The sequence below is a fragment of the Hyaena hyaena genome, unplaced genomic scaffold (genome assembly GCF_003009895.1).
Source record: "Hyaena hyaena isolate Hyena2069 unplaced genomic scaffold, ASM300989v1 scaffold_31, whole genome shotgun sequence".
Classification (NCBI taxonomy): Eukaryota; Metazoa; Chordata; class Mammalia; order Carnivora; family Hyaenidae; genus Hyaena; species Hyaena hyaena.
Window position 1 is genome coordinate 2,887,739 of NW_024080664.1, and position 19,740 is coordinate 2,907,478.

The 19,740-nt window shown below is 57.5% G+C and overlaps 1 protein-coding gene across 2 annotated transcripts in view; it reads right to left on the bottom strand.

The window, feature by feature from the left end:
- Positions 1-6,156: 6,156 nt before the first annotated feature.
- Positions 6,157-19,740, bottom strand: part of RAMP1 (receptor activity modifying protein 1) — a 46,726-nt gene continuing 33,142 nt past the window's right edge. For both annotated transcript variants that reach the window (XM_039228603.1, XM_039228604.1), the window contains exon 3: positions 6,157-6,797. In XM_039228603.1, coding sequence (XP_039084534.1) covers positions 6,542-6,797 — 256 coding nt within the window. In that variant the 3' untranslated portion in view covers positions 6,157-6,541. The remainder of the gene's footprint in view (positions 6,798-19,740) is intronic.

Below are 19,740 nucleotides of genomic sequence, written 5' to 3' on the forward strand. Positions count from 1 at the left end.
TGTGGGTGAGGGGTGAGTGTGTGGGTGAGTGTGAATGTGCACACGTGAGCATGAACGAGATGTATGTGGGTGAGTGTGTGAATGTGGATGAGAAGTGAGTGTGAATGTAGGTGTGAAGTGAGTGTGAGTGTGAAGTGAGTGTGAGTGTGGGTAGAAGTGAGTGTGGCTGTGGGTGAGAAGTGAGTGAGTGTGGGTGAGAAGTGAGTGTGGTGTGGGTGAGTAGTGAGTGTGAGTAGTTGAGAAGTGAGTGTGGGTGAGAAGTGAGTGTGGGCAAGAAGTGAGTGAGTGTGGGTGAGAAGTGAGTGTGGGTGAGTAGTGAGTGTGAGTGTAGTTGAGAAGTGAGTGTTGGTGAGAAGTGAGTGAGTGTGGGTGAGGCGTGGGTGTGGGTGAGAAGTGAGTGTGGGTGTGGGTGAGTAGTGAGTGTGAGTGTAGTTGAGAAGTGAGTGTCGGTGAGAAGTGAGTGAGTGTGGGTGAGGCGTGGGTGTGGGTGAGAAGTGAGTGTGGGTGAGATGTGAGTGTGGGTGTGGGTGAGTAGTGAGTGTGAGTGTAGTTGAGAAGTGAGTGTCGGTGAGAAGTGAGTGAGTGTGGGTGAGAAGTGAGCGTGGGTGAGAAGTGGGTGTGGGTGAGTAGTGAGTGTGGGTGAGAAGTGAGGGAGTGTGGGTGAGGTGTGGGTGTGGGTGAGAAGTGAGTGAGTGTGGTTGGGGTCCGCTAGCCCTCAGGACACCATGGCCCTGGTGCTGCGGGCAGCAGCCCGGGAGCTCCGGCGTCACTGGCCGTGACCTTGGCAGGCGCTCCCCCTGCCACAGCGCCTGCTCGGACGCCTGGTGATGCTCTTGCTCCCCCGCCCGCCTGCCCCTCCTTGGAGGGTGGGCTGCTCAGAACCGGTTCCCAAGGCATCTCAGGACTCCTTTTCCTCTAAATGTCAACTCCGTCATCAGTAACCCCTGGAGAGGCCCTCACCGCCCGGATGTGGGACAGGACAGGCTGAGAGCCGCTGCCGCCCAGGGGGAGGCCTCGGGGGACCAGGGCGGGTAGGGGGTCAGGACAGGGTGCCATGGGCCCCCGCTGTGGGAACAGTGGCCCGCACCCTGGCTTTGGGAACAAAGCGTTTTTCTCAGGAGCTCCGGGGACAGCTGGCCTTGTCCTCTCACCTGAAGGGCAGGTTATGGGCGGTTCCCAAAGTTGTTCCCTGTGGTGGCCTGTGCCAAGGCGAGAACCGAGGCGTCACCAGCTCCTGAGTGTGCTGCGTGTACTGGACTGAACACGGTCCCCCCAAATTCCTGTTCTTTGCAGATATAATTAGTTAAATTAAAACGAAGCCATACTGGATGAAGGCGGCCATCATCTAACATGACTGGTGTCCTTGTAAGAGAAAACAGACACACACAGAGAGAAGGCGATGACGGTGCGCACAGCCACGAGCTAAGGAACGCCCAGGAGAGCCCAGGAAGAAGAGGCTGGAAGGGGCAGGAAGGGGCCTCCCCCAGAGCCCTCAGAGAGAGAGAGCGGCCCTAGCCCACCCCTCGATCTCAGAACTCTGAGAGAATAAATTCTGTGGTTGAAGCCATCTGGTTAGTGACAATTTGTTAAAGACAGTCCTGAGAAACTAATAAAGTCTTTTATTTAGTTACAATAAAGTTTCAGTCATACTAACAATAGAAAAATTCTGCCTTTGGTCATTCAGATTTAGCAGCTATTTGCTGGCATTTGGTTTTTTGGCCTCTGCCCTCTGATGCGCAAACACTTGGCCATGAACGCAGACTGGGCAGAAAGCGCCCTGGCCGGGGTGGAGCTTTGCCTCCGTCCCAGCTGAGGCTGGCCTCGCCTGCTGACCGTGGTGACCCGACCGTGAAGCCGGAAACCTGCATGCGCTCTCCGGTCCCTTCACGGCAGACCTATTTCCCCCGAAGGAAACTTCCAGACCAGGCGCACCTATACGCAAAGTACTTACACACACTCCACAGTTAAACCTAACTATTTAGCAATTATCTGCAATAGACCAGACACGCCCACAACATAAAGGTCCACCGGTGGATGTAAAGATAACGTGTGATACACACATTCGTCGGAACATTATTTGCCCTTGAAAAAGGGAGACATTCTGCCCCACGAGGCAGCAAGGATGGACCTTGAAGACAGTGAGCTAAATGCAAGTCACAGAAAGACAAATACCGCGGGGTTCTAGCTATATGAGCTATCTAGAACAGTCAAGTTCGTAGAAGCAGAGGGTACAATGGTGTTTGCCAGGCACTCGGTGGCGGGGTGCGGGGCAGGGAGGTCGCTAATCCATGGGCATAAGGTCTTGGTCAGGCAGCTGACCAGCTCCAGAACTCTGCTCCCTACAGGGACGATATCGTGCTCTTAAAAACGCGTTAAGAAGGTAGACCTTACATTAGGTGTTCTCCCAACAGTAAAATAAAAAACTAGCAAAAAAAAATTTTTTTGTCTTTAAAATCAAAATGCCATTTTTGTGCACTTTAACACACGTTTCATTACCCACCCCCCACCAAATACTTAAAAATTATCATTGCGTTCTCTTCCATTAGCCTGGATAATTTAATTTTATTTCATTTTTTAAAAAGTTTTATTCATTTTGAGAAGGAGGGAGAGTGAGTGAGGGAAGGGGAAGAGAGAGAGAGAGAGAGAGAGAGAGAGAGAGAATCCCAAGCAGGCTATCAGCACGGAGCCTGATAAAGGGCTCAAACCCCTGAACCAGGAGATCGTGACCGGAGCCAAAGTCAGATGTTTAACGCACTGAGCCACCCAGGCGGCCTCGCTGGGGTGATTTTCAAGTAGTGTCACTGCTGCGCGTTTATACTGTAGTGTTTTCATAGTAGCAACTGCCAGGCTGCACCTGCTGCTCTGAAACCCAGAGCTTTATCGCAGGGCAGCGCTTCGCAGGGGCTGTGACCAGGCGGGTGGGAGGTCCGGGGACGCCTGCTTCCCCGCGGCTCCTGGCCGTCCTCGCGGCACGGGGACCCCCGCGGCCTTGCACAACCTTGACCTTCCTCGCCCGGCTTCCCGCCCTGGCTCCCTGAGCTCACTGGTGTTTGACCCACAATCGCCACACCCGGTGGCTTGGAAAACCCGGACTAAGTCGTCCCGTGAGTTTCCACAGTAGCCCTGGCGGGAGACACTGCCGTCATCCCCATTTCACGGATGAGCAGTCAGAGGCACAGAGCGTCGGGCATCAGGTGGCGGGGGCGGGGCGGGGGGGAGCAGTGAGGAAGGTGGTTCACTTCCTGAGGCTGAGCTCGGCCTTTCCTGTTAAGTTTTAGCGTTAATTATTTCTTCACAGCTGTGATGACAGGAAACACGTTTTTGAAGGTTTTAAAGTAGGCGCACGGTCGTTTTTCCAGAACAGCCAACATTCTGAACTTTAGCACATTTGGTGAAATCTTTCAGAGTAGACCTTTCAGATTGAAGTGCTCTGAAAACATGCTCCCACGCAATACTACCCTCTGATTTTCAGAGACCGATTCGCTTTAGTTTGTTTCCTTTTTTTTAAAAAAAATTTTTTTACATTTATTTATTTCTGAGAGACAGAGAGAGAGAGCACAAGTGGGGGAGGTGCAGAGAGAGAAGGAGACACAGAATCCAAAGTGGCTCCAGGTTCTGTCAGTACAGAGCCCCACGTGGAGCTCGAACTCACAAACCTCGAGATCATGACCTGAGCCGAGATCAAGAGTTGGACGCTTAGCCGAGAGCCACCCAGGCGCCCTTAGTCTGTTTCCTTTTAACGTGACAATGGTCTTAAAAGGCTTCACGTTAAGGTGTGAGAAACAAGTGGCCTGCTGTCCCAGGAAAGGTTACTTTTCTTGATCAAAATGCGACACTCTTACTAACCTGTGGCCCTGGCACTGCGCCTGTGAGCGCCACCTGGAGAAGGCGCCGGGCAGCGTGCCCACCAGGAGCCACCCAGCCGGCCCGCCTCCGCCACACACGACCGCGGGGCCCTCACACCCCGGTGTGACTCTCCAGGGATGCGACGTAAGGCTGTGGTGACTCCCATTTGAGTGTAGCCATGTTTGTGAGCCTGCACACATGCCACACACACAGCTCACGCGCACCTTACACACACCTCACACGTGTAGTACACCATAATCCACAGCACACACACCAAACCCACACCTTCCACACCACACACCCACACATCCACACTCACACCACCCAGACCACACCCCCCCACATACCTCATACCCCACACATCTACACCACACAACACATCCATACCCCCCCACATACTACGCACACACGTCACACCTCCCCACACTCCTCACACACACCATACCGCACACATCCACAGCACACACCACACACACACCCCCCCCAACACACCACATACCTTACATCCACACCCATACCCCCTACACACACCACACACATCCCACACCTCACTTCCCACACCACCTCCCACACACCACACTTCCCACACATACATACACCCGTACACTCATATCACACCCCCCACGCCTCTCCCCACAGACCTCACACACACCACACTCCGCACATCCACACCTATACTCAGACCCACTAAGACACACACTCACACCATACCCCCTCATCCCCCACTCCATACACACTGCACATACCACACACATACACACACACACACAGCACACACAACTCAGGCTGGCAAAGTGCTTGGGAAGAAGGGAGGGCCTTGTCTTGAAGACACCACAGCCCTAAAGCTGATTCTGGAAGGATTCTCCACCCAGCCCCATGGAGCACTGGGGCTATGTGGGGTCCTGACCCCCTGTAGGGGTCTGAGGACGATGGGGCTGCCTGGGAGCTAGGGGCCCAGCTCTCTGCCACCATGGATACAACCTTGGACAAGAGGGGGTTATACAGAATGACCCGGAAGCAGCACTTGCCAAGCCAGCACCTTCGGCAGGTGCCTGTGTACTAGTTACAGGAAGAGCGACTAGCGAGGTCAGGCTGGGGCCTGTCTCTGCCCCGTGGCCCCTATCACCTCGGCGCTTGGGGGACGATGTCCGTGAAGACGCCCTCCAGCCCCCACCTTGCACTCCCTGCTACCGTCTGCTCCCAAGATGGCGCCCACAGTGAGCCCCACGGACGCCTGGGCCTCAGCCCCAAGCTCTTCCTCCACCTGCTTCCTTTCCTGGGTCCTGAACCATAACCACTGGTACCGCAGCCCCCTCGGGGAGGGCTCTGGGAGGGGGAGAGACAATTGCCCATTTCCCTCCAGCTCTCATGGCCCCAAGTTTCTGACCCGTGAAGGAAAGAGGCTGGGGGAGTCTGAGTTACCTGAGGAGGCTGCCTAGGGTCGCGTCTGCTCAGCTGAGTGCGGCGGCAGGTGACCCGGTGTGGTGGTGGTACACTGGTGCTGAATATTCTAGAAGGTAATGGCGTTGGGCCCCCGAGTAAGGGTAGGCTGGCCTGCAAGGCAGAGGGGAGGCAGAGGCGGGGGTGATGGCCCTGACACCCCATCAGTCGTCCTGAGGAGGGGCAGGTCCTGAGCTGGGAGGCCTTGCAGGGTGGAGCGGGTTGGGGGCTGCAGGGACCTCAGAGGAGAGGTGTGAGCTCAGAGGACATCAGGGAGGAACAGTGTGGAAGCTCCCTGTGGGCGTTCAGAACCTTCTGGAAGGTGACTGTCGGCGGTGTTTGGAAGGAGCCGTGAACGGAAGAGCAGCAGCAGCCTGGAGGGGTGCACTGGTCGGCGGAGGAAATGCCAGAAGAGCCCTCGGGGGCAGAATGCAAGTGGGTCCCTGGGCCCGAGGAGGCATCTCTGAGGAGGGGCCTCAGCACAAACTGAAGGAGCCCGGCCTCCTCCTGTCTGTGAACCGCAGGCCTCAGAGCTGGGGTGGGGGTGGGGTGGGGTGGGGGCATCCGAGGCCCATCTTCAGCGCACACGGCCCCTCGGCACCATCGTCCCCACAAAGGTCCCTGTGACAGAGGAAGGTGGACTCAGAAGGGGCTGTGTTCCTTCCCCCTTTCTACCCTCGGCCATCCATACCCAGAAATAATGACACTTGCCAAATTTGAGGACATCTTTTTTTTTTTCATTTTTTTAAACGTTTATTTATTTTTGAGAGACAGAGAGACAGAGCAGGAGCGGGGCAGGGGCAGAGAGAGGAGACCCGGAATCCGAAGCAGCTCCAGGCTCCGAGCTGTCAGCCCAGAGCCCGACGCGGGGCTCGACCGGGAAGTCACTTAACCGACTGAGCCACCCAGGTGCCCCCTTGAGGGCATCCTTTTAATCACCAGCTCTCGTCCACCGTCTGGCGGGGGGGTTGGAACAGTAAGAGACAGAGCTGGGGACCCTCCCTGGAAATAAGGACAATTATGCTCTGCTCCCTCCTGGCACCTGGGCTCCCCCCCCCCCCGCCCCTGTTTCGCCCTCCAGCCGGGGGCTTAAGGTTAATGCCAGCAGCACAACAGCTCCGAAAACCCTGTTAGCTCTTCCTGGGGGACACAGAAAGGGATCTGGGGCCTACTCTGCTATGGGGGTCCCCGAAGCTCTCGCCAGGCCAGGCAGGGGCCCGCGTCTCCCCCCACCCCTCCCCGCCGGGCCGCGGGTCTACACGATGCCCTCCGGGCGCTTGCTCCTCCAGACCACCAGAGCCGTCACCAGCAGGGTCACCAGGATGGGCGCCACGATGAAGGGGCAGAGGACGCTTCGGGGCGGGTCGCGCACAGCCCTGCCGGAGACGGGGCAGCTTCTGAAGTAGCGCCGGTGGACGGCCACGAAGAACTTGTCCACGGCCGCGTTCGGCCAGAAGCAGTCCAGCTGGTCCGCCAGGTGCCCGGTGCAGTCGGTGAGCGCGCGGTAGCTCCTACAGCGGGAAAGCGGCCCATTAGCACCCCCGCGGGGCAGAGCACCCAGCCCGGCTCTTCCCCCCAGCCCGCCGCGCCCTGGGAGTCCACGCCCGGGGCAGTGGCCCTGGCTCCCGGAGACCAAGGCCCTGGGCGGTCTCGTGGGGGGTCCCCACAGTCCCGCACGCGCCCACACCCTGGACGGTGAGCTGGGGCTCGGGCCGTCCCTCCCTGCTCCCAGGGGCTGGACGCGCCTGCGAGGACAGCCTACAGTGTGGGCCAGTCAGGCGGGTCTGACAGTGGCCTGGCTCAAGAAGCCGTCGTCGGTGCGCAAATCGGCAGGCTCTCCAGCACCTTGCCGTCCCCTCACCCATGCGTGCCCCCCAGCAGGCCTTATCACCCAGCCCCCCCCCCCCCGAGCCTCCCGGAGTGCTCATCACCCCTCATGGTCCAGAGTGACACCTTAATTTTATTTACTGGGTGTCAGCGCTGAGGACAGGGACCTGGGCTGTTTTGTTCACCTCTGCAGTCCCAGTCTAGAAGAGTACTTGGCACGCGGCAGCGCGAGTCAGCTGCTTTGTCCTTTTTTTATTGTGGTGAAGTATAAATCGTGTAATTTTTTTTTTTTTTACCATTTTAACCATTTAAAAAATTGTATTTATTTGTTATTTGTTTTGACAGAGAGAGAGAGAGCACAAGCAAGTGGGGGAGGGTCAGGCAGAGAGAGAGAACGAGAGAGAGAATCCCAAGCAGGTTCTTTCTGCGCTGTCAGAGCAGAGCCCGACACAGAGCTCGATCTCATGAACCATGAGATCATGACCTGAGCCAAAACCAAAAGCCAGACGCTCAACCGACAGAGCCAAGCCGGCGCCCCTATTTCTTTCTTTCTTTATTTATTTCTAGGAGAGAGAGAGAGAGACAGCGTGAGCAGGGGAGGGTCAGAGAGAGAGGGAGACACAGACTCTGAAACAGGCTCCAGGCCCTGAGCTGTCAGCACAGAGCCCGACGCGGGGCTCGAACCCACGAACCGTGAGATCATGACCTGAGCTGAAGTCGGATGCTTAACCGACTAAGTCACCCAGGCACCCCAGCCGGCGCCCCTATTTTAACCGTACAGTTCAGTGGCATTAAGTATATTCCCGTTGTTGTGCAGCCATCAGCATTGTCCATCTCCAGAACTTTCTCATCTTCCCAAACAGACGCTCCGTCCCCGTTAAACACCAGCTCCCTGTCCCCCTTCCCCACACACCCTTTTGCTCTCTGTCCCTGAGCGTGACTGCTCTAGGGACCTCAGGTAAAGCGGAGTCACACAGTGTCTGTCCTTTGGCGACTGGCTGTTTCACTCGGCACGATGTCCTCTGGGTTCACCTGCGCTGTAGCAGGCGTCCGGATTTCCTTCCTTCTCAAGGCTGAAGAACGTTCGGTTTGCACATCCTTCATTGCGCTTGCTTGCCGTCCTGGGTTGGCTCAGCTACTGCGAGGGACGCTGCTGCTGCGGACACAGGCGTATGAACGTCTCCTGAAGACCTGCTTTCGTTTCTTTTGGGTGTGTGCCTGAAAGGGTGCTGTCGGCTGTGGTGGCTCTGTGTTTACGCTGTGAGTGAATTACTTTATTACTTTTTTAAAGTTTATTTATTTATCCATTTATTATTTTTTGTTTTTTTAAATTATAGCTTATTGTCAAGTTGGTTTCCATCATTTATTATTTTTAATGTTTATTTTTGAGAGAGAATGAAAGCAGGGGAGGAGCAGAGAGAGAGAGAGAGAGTGGGACAGGGGATCGGAAGTGGCTCTGTGCTGACAGCAGCAAGCCCAACACGGGGCTCAAACCTGCAAACCGTGAGATCATGACTGGAGCTGAAGTCACTCAACTGCCTGAGCCACCCAGGTGTCCCTTTTTATTCATTTTTGGTGAGAGAGACAGAGAGAGCATCCCAAGCGGGCTCCACACTGTCAGCGCAGAGCCCAACGTGGGGCTCGATCCCACGCACTGTGAGAGCGTAACCTGAGCCGAAACCAAGAGTCAGACGCTTAACCGGCTGAGCCACCCAGGCGCCCCTAAGTAAACTACTTTTTAATAAGTGAAAATTGAAATTGGGGGAAATTAAAAGGTAGTTTCCAGAAGGCCAGTCCCTTCTGCTTCTACTGACCAGGTAGAAAGCTGTTAAACAAACAAAAACAAAAACAAAAATAAAAAAAAGCCAAAGAAACCACAAAACCGCATGTTTTCTGGAGTGTCGGCCAGAGAGCAGAGACCTCAGAGCAGTGAGGACCGTCCCACCAGGGGCAGAGCCTGGGAACGACAGACGCGAGCAGAAACCCACGACGGACGGACTGCCAAAGGCCGCCTGAGGGCTGGAAGGTCAGTCTGGGATTCCTGGGGCCCCAGACACTCTGGTGGTCTTGTGACTCACCACGTCTTCCCACGAGGCTCCAGCGGGGGCTCGTGAGAAGGAGGAGCAGCAGGCAGGAGGCGGGGCCCGGCACAAGCGTGAGACAATTCTCGAATAATTCTCACGCAAGAATCGACAGCCTCAGACCCGTTCAGGAAGGGCGGCCGACCGTGAGGAACAGACCCAGACCCTTCTCTCCTGGGGAGCAAAAGCCTTAAGCTGCCGAGGGAGGGAGGGCACAGCCCGCCAGCGCCAGGGCACAAGAAAGATGCGCTACGGCTCACAGAGGAAGGGCAAGGCTCTTCCCTTGGGCGGGCGGGCCTCGGGTCCTGCGTGAGGCCAGACAGAGGGGCAGGAATCTGCCGGCCGAGATCCCACAGACGCAGGGCCCGGTCGGGCCGCCACAGGGAGGGGCCCGAAGGCACGTGGCCTGTCTGCGCCGAGGCTCTGCCCGCCGTACGGACCTGGCCCAGAACAGCCAGCAGCCCCTGCCCAGGCGAGGTGGACAGAGAGCCGCCGTGTGGCACAGGCACGCGGGTGCGGACGCTGCCCTGAGGAGCCGTCACCGGCTCCCACTCGGGGCGCAAGGCAACGGTGGCCCGTTGCTGTGGGAGTGGAGGCCGTGGTGCTCTGCACGTAACCATGGCAACCCCAGACCCCAGGCCCAGCTCCGTCCCTGACACGAAGGTCTGGCAGAAGAGGTTCTCCCACTTCCAGAGATCAACACTCAGTCACCTCGGGCTCTGAGGCTCTGCGCGCGGGTGTTCCGTGTTCGGACACAAAGCCAGCAACGTTTCACTCAGAAGCAACAAAACCCAAGCAAGCCGTTGCCAAGAGATCAAACGATCAACAGAATCAGACTCAGGGATGACCCAGCTGTTGACCCTATCACGCAGGGACCCTGAGGGGATGACTATGACCAAGGGGCTAGTGGAGAAGGGACATAACCTACACCGGCAGAGCGCGTCGCAGAGACGCAAGCTGTAAGAAAGCCAGAGAGAAAGTGAAGTATCAGAATTTTCTGGATGGGCTCATCAGCAGACCTGACATCGGAGTCTGTGACCTGAAGGCAGGTCAGTAGAAATTCCTCAGACAGAAACACAGAGAGAAAAAAACCAGAGCATCCCTGTGGTAAAGTAAAAACACCACTCCAGCTTGTAACTTGAGTCCCCGGAAGGAGAAGGAACGAGGCAGAAAAAGTATGGCTGAAGAGTTTCCAAAAACAGTGAGATATTGGTCTGCAAATCCAAGAAGGTCAGAGAAACTCAAACAGGGCCAAAATCAAAGGAACGGAAACAGCAAACAGAGCCACACAGACCTGTCAGTCAAACAAGCAGCTGAAAACCAAAGACAGAGAAAAAAATTCCAAGGAAAAACCCCAGAGTCTGTCAGAGAAAAAAGACACTTACAGAGGAGCCATGGGAAGCTCTCAGCAGACATCTTACGGGCGACGGTGCAGGCCAGGGGACATGGGGTGACAAAGTCCTGGTACTAATGGTGGGGAACACACCCCCTCTGTCCAGAGTCCCACACCCAGCAAAAATAGCTTCCACACATGAAGTTGCCAATAAAGACTTTCTCAGAAAAAAAAGGAGCTGAGAGAATTCATTGCCAGCAGATGTGTGCTATAAGAAATGTGAGTTTTTCTTTTTCTTAAAAATTTTTTTCAAATGTTTATTTATTTTTGAATGAGTATGTGAGAGAGAGAGAGAGCATGAGTGGAGAGGGTCAGAGAGAGATGGAGACACAGAATCCAAAGCAGCTCCAGGCTCTAAGCCATCAGCACAGAGCCCAACGCGGGGCTCGAACCCACGAACCGTGAGATCGTGACCTGAGACAAAGTCGGACGGTTAACCGACTGAGCTCCCCAGGCGCCCCAGAAATGTTAGTTTTTCATTCAGAGGAATATAACAGAAGAAGTAAATAGAGACAGTAAAAATGAAGATGTTTAAAGATACTTTTCTGAACTTCCTGATTTTTGATCTAGCAAGTGGGGGACAGAGTGGAGGCCACAGACGGACGCTGGGCAAGGCTGGGCGTGCCCAGCGGCCCAGCGCCCCTCCCGCAGCTACTATGTTACGTGCGCTCCAAGTCGCTAAGCCACTGTTTTCTCGGGTCACTGCCCCGAGCGCCCTGGGACCGCAGACACCCCCCCCCCAGTCCAGGTGGGGGGAGCTGGGAGGGCGAGGCCCCCGGAGGGACAGGGTGGGCTGAGGTGACAGCAGCTGGTGCGTGTGGGACCCGCGCCCGATGGGGTGTGCGGTTTCCCAGGCGAACAAGGACTCGTGTTTCAAGTCAAAGCAGACGTGGCAAGAGCCGCAGGAAGTCGTGACAGGTCGGGGCTCACGGTCACCAGGAAGGAATGAGCACGTAGCAGGTGTCTGGCACGAGGCACGCGGAGTGTGGCCGGTGTTGTGAAAGCCCGAAGTCCAGCCTTCTGAGCTGGTCGCTGACCGGCTACGGGGACACGCGTTGTGAGCGCTGGTTTGGACGACGTGCCTCCTCCCCGGCCTCAGAGCCGCCAACCCCCAGGAGTTTCTGGGGTTCAGCAGGACCAGTGACAGGCACGCAATCTACATGGCGTGCCCCCTCCTCTGTGCCGGGGGCGGGGGTGGAGCTGGGATGTCCCCACGGAGAGGCATTGCCGTCTCTGGGCTGGCCACCCAGGAGCGGGAGGGGCCCCTGACCCAGGAGACGGGCCTCCACAGACCCCATGCTGAGGCCACGCGGAGCCTGGGGTGGCCTATTCTGGGACCAGGCACTTTCTCCTTGAAATGTTATCCCTCCAGCCTGCAAAGCCACCCCATCTAAAAATACCCCCCACATGCAGTGGGCCGTCCATATCCTGCTTATTTATGCAGAAGTGACAGCTGAAACTTTCAATAAACATTTTGAGCCCTGTCAGCAAGGGTGTGATAAGCGGATTCCCCTCAGAGTGCAGACATTTCTTCTCTTCAGAAGGACACAGCACTGACTGAAGGGCCCAAAATAATCATGACAAATATTCTTGCCTTAACCCTCTGTTTTCAGTCCTCACGTAAGCGAACAGTTATCCCGTGTGTGTGTGTGTGTGTGTGTGTGTGTGTGTGTGTGGCCAGGACTTTCTATTCTGAGCCTTTACATGAACTTTTCTTGGAATGTTCCTGAGCACAACAGTGGGACTTTCCAATATGTCTGGGTCCCAAGTCAAGGCTCCTGGCACTGCGACTCATGATTGTTTCCTTGGTGACAAGAAGGCGGATCGATGCCCAGTGATGCCCCAGGCGAGTCGTCTGCTCTGCGGACACCTGTGTCGCTGGGTCCCCCAGGTAGCCCTGACTGGTCCAGGGCCGGGGCCCTGGCGCCCCACGGTCCTGGATTCCAGTCCCAGCTCCGGTGCCTATCCCGAGCCATCCTGGGATCGCGCGTCCCCTCCCCGGTGAGCCCCGGCCTCCTTATATTCAAATGAAGACACCACTTGGCAGGGTTATTGGGTGGATCAAGTTAAATGAGGTCAAGGGCCCAACATACAGCAGGTGCTCAATAAGTAGATGTTACCTCATCACTTCCTCCCGGACAACTGGCCTGTGGCTCATATGGTAGACACTTCTCGTTCTATAAACTTGAGCCAAAGCAGACCAGGCCACACGAGAGCCCTCCCAGATCTGAAGATGATTTGGACTCAGGTTCACTTTACCCGCATCGGTACCTGCCTCCTTCCACTGGGGCCACGTGCCACCCGCTGGGTTCCCGCAGCCCCGTGCACCTGTTGTGGGGGGTAGCTGCTCAGGGTGAATGGCCCGAGGGGCCCGTCAACACGCCCCATGACACGGCGGGGAGGCTCTCAGACAGCTGGTGAGGTGTGCGGGGTGGGGGGGGGCGACACACAGGGCCGTACCCGGGTTGCTTTTGGCTAAACAGCTCTTCTGGAAATACAAACGACAAGTAGGCAGCCGAGAAAGAGTTAAACCTCACTCTTGAGAAAAAAAGAGCAGCGAATATCCAAACTTAAAAACAAGTGCTGGGCGCTGGGGAAGCTGCAGTGACAGGAGGCAGGCCTGTGTGTCCAGGACACCTTTTTCCAAAAAGCAAATTTGGCGATATGCGTCAGTAACCTCGCAAGTGATGCCCTTTCGCCCAGTAATTCTTTTCTGGGAATTAACCTAAATTAATGATATAAAATGTAGACAAATAAATATAAGATGTTCACTGCAAATTTCTAATTATGAAAAACAGCCCACAAAGCCACCTTTTGCCCCCCACGCCCCCCAGCTCCAGCGGCCCCCCTGCAGGAAGGGCGAGGCCACTAGATGGCGCCCTACCTGGGGCCCTCCTCTCTGTGGTCTCCTCTCCTGGGGGACGCCCCCCCACTTCCACCTCCCCCCACGCGGTCAGATCCCCCAGGACCTCCCTCTGGGCTCCCGAACCTTCCCCCACATTGCCTGGAGCGACCTCACCCAGAGAGGCCCCCCCACCTCCCTAGTCCGAGGGAGGGGCGTCCACACTGCAGGCTCCTTGCCTCTGGGGCCACTGTGACCCTCCCCGCCCCCATCTGAAGCTCCGTCCTGTCCACATCCAGCTGCCACCGCAGGGCGCAGTTGTCACCAGCTTCTCCCCACCTGCTCCAGAGGTGCCCCCGCCCTCTGTGGCCCTGTCACTGTGCCCAGGAGGAGGCAGACGTGACTCGTCTCGGTGGGTTAGTACAACCCACCTGGCTAATCCCAGCGTCCACCTTTCTGCGCTAAATTCGGGCCGGGGGCCTTGGCCTCTCTGCATCCCTCTCCTTCCCCCCCAACCCCCCAGCTTAGGCGGGGCGGCCATCAAATCCCTCCTTGTTTTCCTCTCTCTGCACGCTTGCACTCAGTCCGTCATTGGCTGTCCCTCCCCTGCCCTCCTCCTGACCCCCAGCCCACTATCCACATCTTGGCACCCTGCTTCATTCCTTCCTTGGACTGAATTCAAAAGCCCTCATGTGGCCCCTCAACCATGTCCTCTCCTCACTGGCCACATGCCAGCTACACTGGCTGATGTTTCTGCCTCAGGATCTTTGCACATGCTGCTCTTTTTCCTTGGAAGCCTCTTGACCCCTTCTTCACAAGGCCAACTCTGCTCATCCTTCAAATGTCACTTCCTCAACACGGGCTTTTTTGGATGCTTCCACCTCATTTGGCTTCCTGGTAAAGTGGGGTTTCCTTCCTAGCTGCCTTACTTTGTACTTGGGCTTTAATTCACACGATGAGTCACTCCCTGTTGGTCTCAACAACTAGCCTGCGAACACCACGAGGGTGGGGACAGTGTAAGGAGAAGACAAGATCCCACTTACCCTGTTGACAGAGTCACCTCAGGGGCAAACGGGAGTTGAAGCTGAAGGAAGAGAGGAGACAGAACGGGAGGCAGCAGGAGGTGCAGAGCCATTCATGCCGGGCCGGCCATGCGAGAGCTCACCGTGCGCGGGTGGCTTGCAGACGCGGGCGGCACAAGCGGGAACCCACCACGCCTTCCCGGTGGGGGCGTCAATACCCCTCTCGGGGCTAAGCAGGTAAGAACCAGTACCAAGTGACTAACCCTGACTCAGTGACTGCACCTGAAGTTGCTCGTCTACACAGAATCCACAACCTTTTCAAAGTTCACGGACTCTATTTCAGCAGCAAAGGAAAAACACCAAATCCCCAAAGTGGAAATTCTAAGCCAGTTCTCTTTGACTACGATGTTAAAAACTAGAAACTAGTAAGAAAAGGATAAATTAAAAAAAAACCCCAAATCTCTGGAAATGAAAGAGCACTCATATAACTTTGAAGTCAAATAAGAACTTAACAATTGGATTACATGCTACTAAAAAACAATGGCAGTGCAGCGTGTAAAAATTAAGGGGACAGAGAGCTAAAACTGAATTATGAGAAAAACCCATTGTTGTAAACGATCTAATTACTATACAAAATGATATGAAAATATGTGAATTCTCCAAATCAAGACATTTTAAATGATATTTTTATTTTTATTATTATTTTTAATGTTTATTTCTTTTTGAGAGAGAGAGAGAGAGAGAGTGTGAGCAGGGGAAGGTCAGAGAGAGAGGGAGACACAGAATCCGAAGCAGCTCCAGGCTCTGAGCTACCAGCACAGAGCCCGACGTGGGGCTCGAACTTGTCAACATGAGATCATGACCTGAGCCAAAGTCAGATGCTTCACTGACTGAGCCCCCCAGGCGCCCCAAGACATTTTTTAAAAAGAACAACAAAATATAACTTTCCAACGGGCAAATAATTCACGTGCACTAATGATTGTTAAAACTAATACTAAGTGATAATTTTAAAAGTAAAATGAATAAGTAAATTCAATAGCTGATTCTTTAGAAAAATAGTTGCAATGAAACCAGACATCTCTGGATAGTATAGTCTGAAAAAAAAAAAAAGGAGAGAAAACATCAATATGCAAAGCCGCAGGGAGGAGAGTACCAAAAGTATAAGACAGTAACATGCAAAAAACTGTATGTTGAAGTCTGGAAAATCCTTGAGTTGGCATGGTTTTTGGGAAACTACAAATTAGCAAATACAGACTTAAAAAGCAGAACATCTGAGAACAAGAATGGAAAATGTTCTTAGAGAATGGCTTTCACAGAAGCTGCTGGACTCAGGCAGTTCTTTCAAATTCTCGAGATCATAGAAGCACACGCCGAGCTCCCCAGCTCCTTTGCCGGGCTAGCAAAACGCCGATCCCAGTGCTCTTGAGAAGGCATGGCCGCGGGCCCAGCCGCCACCGATGTCCTCCACGCTCACCTGTCCACGACACAAAGTCCCACGTGGGACGCTGGCACATTTAAGCCAGTCTGCAGAGCACCTTAAAGTAACGCGCATTTCGGGAATGCCCCAACCTTACTATAAAATCCCACTTCGCCGTGTCGGAGGACAATGACACACGACCCTTCCAGTACAAGCTGAGGACGCATTCGACAGACCTCAACATGCGTTTCTGATGAAAAAGAAGGAGGCTTGTGAACCGCAAACAGGTTCTTTCCCTGTTTGACCTGTGATGAAGCCCTCGCGCGGACCGAGGGCACAGACCCTATCGTCGGAGCCCGAGGGGCATTTTCATCACGCACGGGGGTCCTTTACTTCACTCGTAAGTGGTCAGGCCTGTCTTCTCCCTTGTGGTTTCCGCCTTCCGCGTCGGGGCCCCCACCCAAGACTTCGAAGTCACGCGGAGCCTTTCCGAAGAAGGGAGGGGCCGGGGCCACTTCCTCTGGTGACCGAAAGCCACGCGGTGACCTGGCCTGGCCTAGGCTGTGCCAGGCGTGGAGTGAGGAAGCCAGGCCAGCTCATCTCTGCGAAGGGCCTGTGACCACAGGCGGGAGGGGCCAGCGGCCTTGGCCGAGGCGAGGCAAGCCCACCGAGCTTTACGCTTCCCGCGGACCCGCGGGCCAGTCGGCCAGGAGGCCGGCCTTCCTGCCTGAAGGGAGCATGCGACTGGGCGTCTTCTGTCTCTGGACGCTGTGGGGACACAGAAGGATGTGTCGGGCACCGATTTAAAACATTTCACTGGCATCCGCCTGGAACGTGTGCTGGGCTGGGGGCGGGGGTGGTGGGGGTGTGCTGAGCCCGCCGCGCCCCTGGCACTCGCTCCGCACACCCCTGGGGTTTGCAGCCGGAGGGGGAGGTGGATGCTAGACCGTCAAGCCCCCCTCGCCCAGGCAGCTGTGACCGATCCGCGCACCAGGCCAGCCCAACAAGGCCTAGCTCCGAGGTGTGCCTCCCGCCGGCCCGGGCTGCCCCCGGGGGCCGGGCACGGAAGGCTGCACGGGAGGGGCCCGCCGAACAGTGGAGGGAAGTTCCACGTCGCATCACTGATGCCAGCTCCCTGGCCTAACGGTGCCCCCCTGACCGCCGGGCGCCGGCTGAGCGAGGCGGACAGAGGCCGTTTTCTCACAAATGGAAGGATGGAGTGGAGCAGAGAACAAGGAGCCTTGCGGGGGCTGCAGGGGGGAGGGGGAGACAAATGGGGACAGGCTGGGATTTTCCACAGCTCCCCAGAAACAGCCGCGGCCCGTGCAGGGCGTGGGTCAGCGGAAGGGGCTCAGGAGAGGCCTGGCCACCCCTCCGCCTCCCCACCTCGCTGGGCTCTCGGCTTCCCTCCTCTTGGCCTGAAGCCTGGCTCTCCCCTCCCCTGAGACACCGCGAGGGGGAAGCGAAAGACAGGGCTCCGGGGGGCATTTCACGTCCGTTCTCGGGCTCTGCCCCGGGAGGCGCGGCGCCGATGAGGCCCGGCGGCTCTAGTTTCTTCTGGAACTGACCCCCCCCTCCCCTCCACACACAGCGTCCTGCATCCACTCAGCCTTGGGAGCCTGGACCTGCCCCCTCCCACAGCTCCTGGTCTCTGTCTGCTTCTCGGGACCCGCTCAGGAGGGTCCGTGGGGGCGGATGGAGAGGCGAGGACGCCGTGGCTCCCCGACCGGAGGGTCGGCCGCGTGGCAGGAGGGGCCCACGGCTGTCCTCTGGGGTGCCCGCAACTCTGGTTCCTCGAACCTGGGCCGGGAGGGAGAGCAGGAGGGGGCCGCCCTGGGGCTCCGAAGTGGGACAGAGGTGCCCTGGGGACCTTTGGGGACCCCTGCCGGGACACGGGGTCTGCAGCCAGGCCCAAGATCCCCGAACACAATGTCTCGTTAGCACAGGTCCATACGTTCAGAGCCCTGCGTCCCGGGCCAGCCCCACAGCCTACCCTCGGACCTGGAACCCAGAGGCGCACTTTGGGGGAGCAGCGGGAGACTCCCCCAGAAGGTTCCAGGGCTCTGTTCCCTGGCCAGTCGAGGCCACCTGGAATCAACATGTGTGGGCCACGTGGGAGCCAGGGAGTGCATGGGGCCATGTGTGGAAGGGGTGGGAGCACCCCGTCCTCCAGGCAGGGGTGGGGCTTGGCTCATCTCAGCCTCCACCTCGGCCAGGGACCCCGTGAAGGACACCACCTGCCAGGCTGCGGTGCGTCCTTGGGCAAGAGGCTCGGCGTCTCTGAGCGGTGGCCTCTCCAACTGGGAAGACGGCCCCTGGGCTGAGCTGGAGAGCAGGGAGGCAACACACGAGGGGCCCCCGCTCCCCTAGACCCGTGGGGGGGGGTTGCCAGTCAAGGCAACGGCTATCAGTTGAGGGGACACCAGTGCGACAAACAGAGCTTTGCTCCCACACCAGGCAGCTCTCACCCAGCCCTGGTCTCCTGCGCTTGGCGCGCTGGTCAGGCCACGGCTCGCCAACATCCCCCCCTCCTGGGTCCACACACACGGCACGAGCTACTCGCCGGCCCACAGAGAAACACCGGGCCCGGGGGCAGGTGGCCCGCGGGGGCTGCGGCTCCGGGGACCCAAGGCTGCAGACACGCAGGGAGGGGGCGCCGCCCCTCCAGCTGCCCTGCTGTGGCCGGGCCGCTTGGTCTGTGCCCAGGGGCCCTGGGCTCCTGCCATGAGCACATGCTGCTGGGCCCCGGGGACAGGCCAGCCCCAGCCTCGTCTCCCTGGGGGAACGGGCACCCTGTAACTCCGGAGGCCACATGGGAGCCATCCAGGGAACTGTGGACACGCAGAACGGGGGTCCTCTTAGGCTTGGGTGGACGCCCGTGGGGCCCCCCACAGCCGAGGGCAACGCCGCAGCCTGGCTGCTGACGGCCGGGCTCTCGGCTCCGCACGGGACCGGAGGCACTAGGACGTACGTCCCATGCCAGTGTCCCGCCCTCTCCTTGCAGACAAGGGAGCTGCCGAGGTGGCCCGTGTGGGTGACCCCGGGGGCAGCGAGGGAGGTGGCCCAGGGGTCTGGCCCACACATCTGGCTGCCTCCTCCATGTACGTAGCAGCCTCCCCTGCTTGCCCCCAGAAGCCCCCTCTGGGGAGAAGCATCCGGGCCACGCCATCCCCACCGGGGCCTGGCCTCCCTCCCGTCCTGTGGCTCTGTGCCCGGCAGCTCCCGGTGCCTCTGCTCAAGCCAGGGGCAAGTAGAGGCTTCTAAGTCTATTTCTGGCTCTGTGTGCAGACAGCTCTGGCACCAGACGCAGCGCCCCAGGGACTCCCAGGGCAGGCTCCCCACGGAGAGGCGATGGCCTGGGGCCTCCTCCGAGAACAGGCTGGGGCAGGAACCAGGCTCCTGGGGTCTGCAGCTCCGGGAGACGAACCTGCAGCTGTAAGATGCCGCAGGTGTCTGAGAGCCAGGGAGCCGTGGCGGGTCACTGAGCTGCAGCCCCCGGTGAGATCGGGGACCCCCTGCACACACTGGGTCTAGGAGGGCGAGGCTGCCCCTCGCACTCTTGCTGCGCGTGTCTGAGACCCGGGATTAGGGGGACGGCCGGGGCGCTATCTTTGGACACTAACACCCCGGGGACATTATCCCCATGAAGCTGCACAGGCCATGGAGGGGAGGGCTCTTCTCTCCAGCCCCCTCCCCCGGTCCCGCTGCTGGCTGCCTGTCCTGCCCAAGAGACTCTGTCTCGCCGATGCCCCTGGATTCCGCAGAGACCCCGCTCTGCCCTCCCCACAGGGGAGCCTGCAGCGGGCTCACCCCACCCCACCCCCACACTCTACCCCCTCGCCACCTTGTCCAGCCCCTGCCATCTGCACCCC